Consider the following 12,238-nt stretch of genomic DNA (forward strand, 5'->3'; position numbering starts at 1 on the left):
AGTCTGTTGCTGCCATTCACAGCCTGTTTTCACACCACTCAACCTGTCCAGTACCGCTGGGAAAATCCCTTGTTTCCCTTTTACACACATACCTGCAACACCCGCCTGGAACGTCAATGCTTGTTTATTTTGTGGCTTTAGGAGCCACACCTGAAAGAATGAATCAGCCCTTTTTTTGTTCCATGAGGCTCATCACAGCCCCTGAAGTACACTAGCAATAACACAGCTAATGTGCCTACTTACTGCCTAACTGCACATCCTACCAGATAAAAATAAGCATTATTCAACAGGCTCTTTAAATTAAAGGTTAAAATATATAATTTGTTTGAGCTTAGCACCTTTATATGTTCTAATCTGATCCTCCTAACAATCATCACAGTTACTTCTCTTTTATGATTTGACCTAAGGGTCTGAATGTGGTTTGGCTCAAAGTGATTATTTTTTTTAATGCTATGGTGCCTTCATCATAATGGTTAGACTAATAACCAGTAATAATAAAAGTCTTTTGCACCATCCATCCATCCACCTCAACCCCCTCATTATTCAGACTAGTCGCTCTATGATAATGTCACCTATCTTCCTCCTTTTCTCCAGTCATAATTACCACAGACAATAGCAGGCTTTGACTGAAAACAGATGTTGATTTGCAGCATTTGCCCACTGATGCTGTTGTTGTTTGGAAAACTATTATGCATTCCCTGTCACTTTATTAGGTACACCTTTTCAACTGCTTGTTGACAAAAACAGTCAATCAGCAGCTCAGTGCAATCAGGCACACAGACACGGTAAAGACCTGCTGAGGTTCAAGCAGACCATGGGAATGGAAAAAAAGGTGATTTAAGGTGACCTTTCTCTGTAGGGTTTACAGAGAAAGGTCAGAAAAAGAGAAAAATATCCAGTGAGCCTGTAGTTCTCCGGGTGAAAATCTCTTGTTGATGGCTAGATTTTGTTGACCTGATAGGAAAGCAACAAAGCAACAACAACATAAATAACCACTCGTTACAACGACGGTAGGTGGAAGCGCATCTTTGAACGCCCATAATGCCAAACTTTGAGGCAGATGGGCTTTATCAGCAGAAGGCCAACCTTATCAACTAAGAATCTATAACCACAGTGTGCTCATCTCTTGTTGTGGCTTCTTCCAGTGGTATAACATCCCATGCCACTCGCTCTTCATCTCAAGCTGGTTTCTTGGACATGAAAATTAGTTCACTGCACTCAAATGGTCTCCACAATCACCAGATCTAAATCTAATAGAGCACCTTTGGGATGTGGTGGAACGGGAGATTCACATCATGGATGAGCAGCTGGCAAATCTGCTGATGCTATCTTGTAAAAATGGACCAAATCTCAGAGAAATGTTTCTAGCACCTTGTTGAACCTCTGACATAAAGAATTAAAGCAGTTTGAAGACAAAACGGGGTCCCACGAGGTGTACCTAATAAAGTATGTAGTTTTCTTTGGAGTACAGTAGTATAGTGTATATGTTCTATGCTGTGGTGTGCTGGGGGGCAGCACAGCAAAGAAGGAAGTGTCCAGGCTGGAAAAACTAATCAGGAAGGCTGGCTCTGTGGTTGGCATGAAGCTGGACACTCTGGTGACAGTGGCAGAGAAGACGACATTAAGTTGGACATTATTGACAATGCTGGGCATCCTCTGCACACAGCCATAAACAACCAGAGGAGCCTGTTAAGTGACAGGTTGCTTCTCCCAAAGTCAAGAACCAACAGACTTAAAGACTTTGTCCCAAACGCCATGAAACTGTTTAACTCCTCGCTGGAGGGGAGAGGGAGGGGAAACGGGGACAAAGAGAGCACTGTAGTGCCTTTTTCACTGTGCAATATATATATTTTTTAATATATAACGGTGCAATAGACTCACAATAGTTGAAATGTGCAGTTCTCTGGTATTCTTATTCCTATTTATTATATTTATCCCTATTATATACTCTGTATTTATATATGTGTATATGTGTATATGTGTATATGTGTATTGTGGAGATACAGAAATTATTTTACTGCTAGAATATAACCTGCATTATTAACATTGCATTAATAATATATCCTACAGCCTTGATATTGCATTAAAGATGTTTATTAAAGCTATTGCCACCACGTTAACCTTTTATTACAGGTGCAGCTATGATTATTTTATACACATGCATGTTTGTGCTCATTCAGTGTTGCTGCTCAGTCTATTAAAGAAGGTTTTAAGCTTTGTGAAGCACTATGTCTTCACAATCTATTGTGTGGGTGACTTGGAGCATAGAAGGATAGACAGCATACACGCTTACAACACACATATAATCCAGAAGCCTGCCAGGCCAAAGGCCCGAAATTCATTTCTTCTAACTGCATTTCAGTTTACTTAGTAACAGATGACAGAAGACCAGTTAAGAAAAGGACAAGCCCTTAGAGACCATCTAGGCTTGAAATTTATTGCCATGTACGGAAGGTGTTATAGAAGGAGGAACTTCTGTGTCTGTTTTTAGCCATCTAAGATGTACCATTTACTGTAATCGATGTATTTGATCTGTAATCGACGCAAGAAGGACGCGTTAACCCTGATGTTATAAAATCATTTTCAAGTGTATTCTTAGCACGAGACGTGTGCTGATGTGATACTTCTTCTCCTGCGTGTGTACTAATAAACTCATTGTTTGATTGCACTCTCCTGGGCCTCTGTTGGTTTGTTTCATTGCTCAACATTTTCGAACTCGTGACAGTTTGGCTGAGGCAATAAAGGTGTTTTTGGAGGTGTTCAGGGAGAACCTGGAGGCCAGGAGGTGGACAGACGATCCCGGTGGTTCGTTTGACTACAAAGGGCGCTGCTAAAAGGTAAGACACAAACCTCTTAAACTGAAATTGTGCTGTATTGGATTATAATTCTAAAATTGTAGTCAATGAATTACTGGCTGATGTTTGTCTTGAGTTTTGGGTTAAGTTAAAGTGAAACTGTATATATGGTATATTTCTGCTCACATTCTGCTGTGTTTCCTGGAGGAACCTAAGTTTCATCTAATCTAATGTTTCCATAAAACATATATGGTAGTATGCAAGTGATGCAAGTATTTCAGGACTCATTTCAATAGCTGGGCCCACGTCCTTATTTTAGGTTTAACAGCATTTTAGTAGGTAAAGGTGAATGATTTGGACATGAATTGAGCTGCGGTTTGGGGAACGCCTCGAAGGATACTGGCAGCAGCTCCCGGGCCTGGCAGATCCCCATCTACTAAATAGAAGTGAAGAAGTTAAAGAATTGAAAAGGGGAGGGAGGGTAATGTAAACAAGAATGAACAGCTTGTAGAACAGGGGGAACTTATGTAGAAGAGAACCGGAAGGAGCGTTTATGGAGGCGTGGTCCTACTCCTGAAATTCCAATACTTGAACTCCAGTTAAGTAATTTTAAGACGATTAAGGAAGTAAAATCAGATCAGTATTTGACCACCAGAATTTTGTCATCATCTGTGTGGATTTGAAAACTCACTAAGATCTTAATGTTGAGAAATTTAATTTTGGGAATATTTTTTAAGTCCCCTATCTTCCTCTTTCTGCTAAGAATGATGAAACTCATTATTGTACTCAAAGCTATGATCAAAATAAGAGAAAGTTCAATGACACCCTGGCAAGGTTTCTGTTACAACACTTTTTCCATTGGTAGTGACAGCAACTGTAATATAATAAATAATAATCTGAATATGATTTCATTTTATAGGACAGGAGAGAATAAAATATAAAATAAGAAAATGAAAAATGAAACCAATTTTTTTTTAAAAAATTTGTTCCTGGATTTGATTTGATTTGTTCACCAAGTCAAATTGTCCTCCAATGATGAAACACCACAAAGTGTTACAGTAAACTTTTTGGACAGATAGAATCTTAGAAACTACGTGATGTCACTCTGTAAAATCAGCTCACGCAGCGGGACACAACAGCTTGTGCAACACAGTGTGTCTGTCTGTTGAAATAACTGCACTGCGTGAACCGCACACATTGTTTGTTTGGTCGTTGCCTGGGGCGTACGGAAGTTGAAAGGAGGCTTTTAAATGGGATCAATAGCATCACCAAGACGTAACTGACCTGGTAAAGGGATAAATAACTAACATGAAGTTAGGTCAGACAAAATACCCAAAAGTCAAACGTTGGAGTCAGGCATTTAAGCACAAGTGAAACCGCCTCAGAGTGATTTACATACATTAAGCAACATCAAAAGAACTCTTTGTTCACCTTTGAGTCATTTTAACTTCCAAAGCTCACGTCTCTGCTTCTGAAATAAACCAGTCTTCTCCATTTAAACCTGTTCAATTTAAACTTGACCCTGCTCTTGGATGGTAGAGCAGGGTCAAGCAGCAGGTGATAAATACAAAAAAAGGGCCTCTGACCTCTGATATCTCAGAGTGTTTTTGAGCTGCAGCAGGATACAGAATTATCTCTAAAAGTAAAGCCTTTCCAGTCTTCAAGTCAGCCACGGGTTATTAGATTTTTTTATTACTGTGTGCAGTATATGACTATTCAAACAACATCATCCACATTGCTGTTCTCACCACATGCTGTAAAAGGAGGGACCGCTCTGTCATTGGGCCATCTCCCTTGACCAATGCTTATCTCCACTGACTCATATTAAAGAGGCAAATGTAAAGAAGCATTGGGCATTGATGACTAAATATAGTAAAGAAAACCTACGATCAAACAGCCTGACGGAGTCCGTCTGTACCGCTCATGCTGAAAAAAAGGCCAGTTGTTACCAGGGAAACCATGTTTGGCGAGAGTGGGAGATAAATTGCAGCAATATCTCACTAATAGTCATTTCTATTATCTGCACTGGATGTTTAGATTAACAGGTAAATAGGGGGATGTGCCAAGAGACAGCAGCTTGGAGGTAAGGTGCGCAGAGGTGATCAAACAAAACAGCAAGGAAGACGCACTAGGAGGTAAGCCACGCTGCTCATGAAAAATGCCAAGAATGGGAAGTCTGTTGCAGGAGTGAGGATTTGTGAGCTGACAAAAATTGTCACTGTGGACTTGTCCGAGTTGCTTAAATTGGTGTAAAATCTTTAGTTTCATCACAGCACTATAGAGAATAGTTAGAAAAAAATAGTTCCTCTTCTCAGACACTGGACTATAAGAGCTGAGCGTCTGACACAGATATTCACTCGATGGACGTTGCCCCATAAAGGGTAAGAAACTACTTTCATTTTAATATTCCTCCAATAGGTTGATTTATAGATTATAAAACTTTCCTTACGCTGTCTTGACTTTCTATTTCCTTTATACGATGATGCAGGAAACAGATACAGATAGAACTGTGTTGTAAAAGTCGTGGCAAAGTAAAGCTTTGAGACGCTAATTTCCCTCGTGTAGTTAACTCATTAAGTTTATGAGGGTTATCATTTTCACAACATGTCCAGTATTTGTGTATACAGTAAGAACAAGGGCTGGGACTTAATGATAAAAGCACTGCTGCACTGTATTTACAACAAGGAACAAGCAATAACACAGTATTATGGTTTGTATACAAACTCGTGTGCCGGGTTAAAACACTGTCTTCTCATTAAGAGATAATACACAACCACAATCAACTCTGAAGTAGTGATGTGGAAGAAAATTAAGAAGGAATATAGAAAAAACAGAATTACAGCATACTTTGGGATGCCTCCTACCTTTTTTTGTAGGAAAAACATTTATTGTATGAATAGCACATTTTCAAATGAAGTGTCAATTTTATACTCATAGTTTAAAATAGTTTGCTGTGCTGTGTGGTAATCTCTTTTCATTCTTTCTTATCAGCAGAGCTCAAAGCCCTGGAGGAAACGATGAGCTGTGGTTTATTGGTGGGGACAGAAAAACTGCTCTGTCTCGTTGGGTTTGTTCCAGGACACTGAGCCAATAAGAAGCCTTCGTCTTCTGTGGTCGGTGCTGCCCCACAGATAAAACCTCCTTGTTCTGCAGTCTATTCATCCCCGGGGTCGGGGATATAATGTGACACATCTCAATTCTTGACCGAGTTGAAAGATTCACATGGAGCCCACCACGCAGCGGTGCCACACAGCACTTTGTCTCTCTGTCTACGTCATTACCTTTGTGCTGGGCTTCCCGGCCAATATATTGGCTTTCTACACTTTTTGTAAGAAAGTAAGGCAGAAACCCACCCCGATTGACATCCTGCTCCTCAACCTGACCATTTCCGACCTCCTCTTCCTCATCTTCCTGCCCTTCAAGATGCAGGAAGCAATGAACGACATGATGTGGAACATGCCCTATGCCCTCTGTCCGCTGTCTGGCTTTATCTTCTACATGACCATCTACAACAGCACCTTTTTCCTCACTGCAGTCAGTGTAGAGCGCTACTTGGGTGTGGCTTTCCCCATTCGGCACACTCTGAAGCGGCGACCTGTGTATGCTGTAGCTGCCAGCATTTTCTTCTGGATTTTCTCCACCGCCCAACTTAGTATCGTGTTTATCGTGCCCTTTATCCCCACTGAACGCCTCAACGCCTCAGCTCACCCTAGCAGCGATAGCAGAAAACAATGCTATGAGAACTTCACCGAGTCTCAGCTGAACGTCCTCCTGCCTGTGCGCCTGGAGCTTTGTGTGGTGCTTTTCTGCATCCCTTTCCTGATTTCTAGTTTTTGCTACATCAACTTCATCAGAATTCTCTCAAAGCTGCAACACATTGACCGGCGCCGGCGCATCCGAGCCATGGGCATGGCTTTGGGAACCCTGGTGGTGTTTGCTCTATGTTTTGGACCCTACAACGTCTCACACATCATTGGTTTTATAAACAAGAAAAGTCCGGCGTGGAGAGACAAGGCCCTGCTGTGCAGCACCTTCAATGCCTGTCTAGACCCTCTTATTTTCTACTTTTCTTCCTCTGCTGTGAGAGGGAATGTGAGTAGTGTGATGGAAGGGGTTAAAAGCCGTCTCCAGAGGTGCATGTCTTGTCACCTGCTCCAGGCCTTGTGCGGGGGAATTACCAAGACTGCACAAGATAAGGAACACACGCAAGAGGAGATCAATGCTATCTGAGCTGACAGAAAGGGACCTGTAAGCGGCTGCCTTTACTGTTGTCTTATTTCTTCATCCCTGGGAGCAGAAAATTAATGCCATGTTAATGTTTACACATGTGAGAAAATGACTTGGCTTTATACAGTGCAGTGTATTTTTGTTTGATGACATTCCTTTTTGGAAATGAGACAAGACAGGTAACCTTCAGTCTTCCTAAGCACGCCATGCCAATTTTGTATGCAGCGCATCGGGTAAAACCTCAGAGACAGCCTACTTTGAACTGTCACCAGGACATAACAACATTTCTCGCATAGTGTAAGAGAAGTACAGAGACCCTTAAATGCAGGCAGGTGTTGTGGAGCATCGCAGCAGAGACTGTAACAAAATGAATATCTAAGCAACAGCGTTGCACGTCATCTCTCTGCAATTGGAGATTAAATGTTCCAACCAACATCCTTAGTCGTGAACAGGATATTGCTTGCAACAATACGGTCATTATGTGTCAAGCAGTGGTGGTTGAAGAAGAAGTAGCAGAAGAAAGAGAAAATGTGTGGCATCTTCATGCAGATACAAGCATGCTGAAAATAGAGAGCAGTTCGCTTTGTAATTGTACATATGTTTGCATTTGTAAGATGATGGCTGTTCTTATATTTATATGGGATATATAAAGAAAGAGAGATGTATGAATGTACACATATATATGCATAACGGGGGTTGTAATAATATAATAACACATAAATAAAGCTTATTTTCATATTCAAATAAGATTATACATTTTGCATGATGTCTGACTCATGCATTATTTTGTAAAGAAACCACGCCAGCAGGTGTAAACAGTGTTTGTGTGGACACACACGTGTGAGTGTAAATGACGGGAAAAGGAAGAAAGGACTGATGGAAGCAAAAGCAAACCGCACAAACATTATTTTCATAAACAAACTGTACAATAATAAATTGAGTTAATTAATAACCTTAACATTGGCAGCAGACAGGTACGAGGTGATTGTGTGCGTATGAGTGAGTGGAAGAAAAGAGATAAGGACTAATTTGTTTTGGAAAGAAGGGGGATGAGAAATATGAAAAATGCCCGTAAAGACCGCTTGCATCAAGTGATCAACAGTTGCCATCGGCATATCAGTGATATCATATGTAAATGTTTTTATGCACATTTTATGTATTTACACATAAAAGCAGGATGAGTAATAGAAAGCTTACTGAGCTGCCTCTTTGATTTTTGATGTCACTAATCTGATTATACTGAAGATCCATCAGCTCACTCAGCTGTTCAATGTTTATCATTTCTGCCAGTATTTGTTTTTTTTTTATTCTTGGCAGTGTGGGCAGGTCTAAATTTAAAATGAACTTCCTCCAAAAAGTGAATCAAGATCTCACCCCACACGCTGCAAACATAAACAATGCTATCACACAAGCAAGCGCTGGCATCGGCTGTAATCCTATTTAGCGAGGATTAGGCCTGCACAGAGGTTGAGCCGATCACTGTATCTGTTTGACAGGTGGATCGTGCATGAATCATTCATTTTGACAAACAGACCCCAGTGAATGACTAAGACGTGTGGGTTAACAGCCATTGACACGACGCACAAATCCAAAAATCTGCGAGTCAGCATGCCATAGGATAAAAAGTTACAGGGATGAGTCACTTGTACACATCAGCGATTACAGATTATACACTATGAAAGAGCACAGCAGAATATACATGCATACAGATGTGGTTTAAAATCTGGAGAATTTTTCACATGAAAAAGTGAGACGGACCTATGCACGTCATTCACTGATAATTGTTTTTTCTTTTCCTGATGAGTTGAATGTTGTTTGTAAAAGGTTGGTCTGATGAGAAGAGCTCAGCTGAACAGCCGGCAATCCTTTCTCCTTTTTCATTTTGTCTTTCCTGGAACACAATATTTGGTTATTGCATCACTGTTGACTTTTCCTTAATGATGTGTGATAGGTTACAGGGATAAAACAATAAGAAAATCAGCCTTGTGTGTGTGTGTGTGTGTGTGTGTGTGTGCTTATGTGCGTTTGTCAAAGGCTGAAGAATACAGTACTCACGTGGCAGATTTCATTTTCCCTTCGCCCAGATATTTCTGACTGCTGTGTGGCACACGATTGAGAAAATTGATGATCACAAAAATTAAAAACATTTTTTTTAACAACTACATGCAATGCTAAACAGAATTACTCTTACCATTCAATAAAAACCAAACGGTCGTTGCAGAGAGGAAACACATCTTTGCAATGTTCAAGTATAAAATCAGCTCATTAGGTGGGGCATCTGTAAAAAAAAGAAGAAAATAAACACTGATTAGCACCGACTTATCATGTTATTGAGCATGACAGATTTAAATCAAGGAGGTCGAGCTGGCTTTGGCTGACGGACGTTCTCCTCCTCCCTGGGAGGAGAGGTGTGTAAGGATTGATTGGAGAAAATCATTAATTTGTTCAAGTATGCAGTATTGCAGGCAATCTGTTGCTTTGGAATGATCAATGTGTGACCCAGATTAAGAGTGAAGTGGTAGTGAATACTGAGCAAGTGACGGGTAGTATGTCAGGACCTGTGGTTCGTGAAGACATTGTTTATTAAAGGGATTTTTCCTATAGATCACTAAAGAAGATTAAAAAGAGATTTGGGGTATTCCAGTAAAAAAAAAGTCTGCTTTGACAAAGTAACGGGACCTGTGGTTAAAGCCCCTCTGAGCCTGTGATGAATATAAAAAAAATCTCCTGATGAATCTTTGTTTTGTAGGCAGAGCTACTGCATTACAAATATCAGACTGATAAAGTATAAGTGTGGTGTGAATGAGGGTCCAGGGATCATAGGTTTGAGCCATTTTATTCAATATTTGTCACACCACAACACACCAACCCCTGAGTCCCCGTGTTTATAACTAGGTGGGCGTGATCAAGGATGCCGTGCAGTTGCGTCCACCCTCCCTGCACGGCACCGCAGACCACGCCCCACCACAATAAGACACAGGCCTGTATACATAAAAAAACTAAAGCTCCTCAAGCAAATTTTTAAAGTAATGACATGAGCCTGTAATTACCTTTCCTGTGAGGTTATGTTTTAGCATCTATAAATGAAGCAACTGTCTCCTGGGCTGAAAAATGAAATCCACTGTGCAAGAGCTGCGGTTCCTCAACTGGCCACTTGAGGCTGGCAACAAAAGTGAAACTCACAAGCTTACTTTGACTCATCACAGGCATGAATGTCATGGTTTGAGTCTAAGGTTTTTTCTGTAACTAACACAGGGTCAAAATTATACATAAAATCTAAAATATATACATACACCCCCATTAATATTTTCTGTGACAGCCTTTGAGTCAAATATGATATAAAACTGGCTTCACTCTGGACAGTAACATGGTGTTCCAGCAGATTCCAGTTCATAGCAGGCCTGAGTGTTGGTGGTTTCTGGGTTGTTCCTGAACATCCCATCCAATTTCCTCTCATCATCTTGAATTACTGACACATCAGAATAACTGTATTCTTATGTATGCTATGCACAGCTCTTTGAACAGAAGCTCTTGGAAGTTGTTTTGAAATTTCTTCTGGAATGGACTTTTGCCTGGAAACCAACCAAGTTAAATGAAGTCTACAAATTCTCCCAAGAAGGCCGGTCAAATATCCATACAACAATTACACCAGGAGCCTGGTTTTGTCTACCAAAGGTTTCTGTTCAAAGTGCAACTTGCAAAGGGAATATTAGTGGGTGTGTATATATGTGCAATAAACTTGTTCACCAAATTCTTGTTTTTTTAAAGTCATTAAAGATGCATGCTGTACAACCATTCCACCCTGGAAAAAGAACAATTCAAAGAAATCATTAACAGCCCAAACTTACCATCTGATCTGATATAATAATAATGGATTGGATTTATATAGCGCTTTTCAAGGCACCCAAAGCGCTTTACAATGCCACTATTCATTCACTCTCGCATTCATACACTGGTGGAGGCAGCTACAGTTGTAGCCACAGCTGCCCTGGGGCAGACTGACAGAAGCGAGGCTGCCATATCGCGCCATCGGCCCCTCTGGCCAACACCAGTAGGCGGTAGGTGAAGTGTCTTGCCCAAGGACACAACGACTAGGACAGAGAGCCCGGGGATCGAACCGGCGACCTTCCGGTTACAGATACGCTTCCCAACCCCCTGAGCCACGGTCGCCATCATTGTAGCTATGTCCACCTTTTATACTGTCTCAAAAAATCTCATGTTAAAAAACTTTAAAACAAGCAATCAATAAATAAAATCACTGTTACAATTAAATTAGGAGTGGAAAGGGTAGAGAGGTGGATGCTGTCGCCTGTGCTAATTTCAATTATTGAGCTGGACCTCTCAACTGTGTTTGTGGCGTTGTACTGATTACCAGGTTTCTTTGCCTGCCTGCATACAGCCTATGGATACACCTTTCTAATCAAGCCTGTGTTAGTTGATAGCTGAGCATTCCACTCCGTCGTCCAAATATGGTCACTTCTGGCTCCAGAAGAACAATATGTAATAACAAAAAAACTAAAATGCTAATATAGAGGCTTCAAACAAGGGCTTCACAAACCAGAGGGTGACATTGCAGTGCTAATGTCCATCTAATAAAAACTGTGCTTTTAGCTCATTGTTTTCTTGACTGTGTGTTTTTATATGTTGTTGTTCTTTTACACATAAATCTGCTAATCCATTTTACTTTCTGCTCTTTTAGACGCTTCAGGCATAAGCTTTCAAAATCCCAATTCTTCTACCTCAAACACTTAACAGCACAAAGCTAACAGACAGTGAGTGAACACAGTCTTTGGTTTATTGGCTAAAAAGCAGGCTGGTTTTGTCAGAACTGAAAGTACAGACATTACCGAGCCCACATTTATCAGATGTCAGAAAAATATCAAGATAAGAGCATTATGTGACATTAATAAACAATGGGCACCTGCCAGCTAATCAATAGTTTACATAAAAAGTCGACTGCATTCTCAAAAACAAAAAACAAAATCTAATTAAGGTTGTGTGAAGTGCTAACAACAGGCTGAAGCTAAAACATTTTAATTCATTCAGTAGTTTAAATTAGTTCACTTTCCTATTCTGGGTCAAAGTTAGATGAATTCAGCAGCTAGGAGCTGTGTTTGTGCTGTGACATGAGCTCTAAATCTGCTACAGCAGTGATTCATGCCCCTGACAGCCTTCTCCTTAACAAACAGTAGGTATCGTAATATTTAGAACCATCT

General features: G+C 40.6%; 1 protein-coding gene across 1 annotated transcript; it reads left to right on the plus strand.

Annotated features, from left to right (window-relative positions):
• The first annotated feature begins 4,911 nt into the window (after positions 1-4,911).
• LOC113032206 (free fatty acid receptor 2) lies at positions 4,912-7,769 on the plus strand. Its single transcript, XM_080308063.1, has 2 exons — positions 4,912-5,176; positions 5,790-7,769. Exon 2 carries the CDS (start codon positions 6,018-6,020, stop codon positions 7,023-7,025), a length of 1,008 nt encoding a protein of 335 aa, XP_080164189.1. The 5' UTR covers positions 4,912-5,176; positions 5,790-6,017; the 3' UTR covers positions 7,026-7,769.
• The last annotated feature ends 4,469 nt before the right edge of the window (positions 7,770-12,238 follow it).

The sequence above is a fragment of the Astatotilapia calliptera genome, chromosome 11 (assembly GCF_964374335.1).
Source record: "Astatotilapia calliptera chromosome 11, fAstCal68.1, whole genome shotgun sequence".
NCBI lineage: Eukaryota > Metazoa > Chordata > Actinopteri > Cichliformes > Cichlidae > Astatotilapia > Astatotilapia calliptera.

Coding starts and splice junctions, on each gene's coding strand:
- LOC113032206 (XM_080308063.1), top strand. CDS start 6,018: ATGGAGCCCACCACGCAGCGGTGCCACACAGCACTTTGTCTCTCTGTC.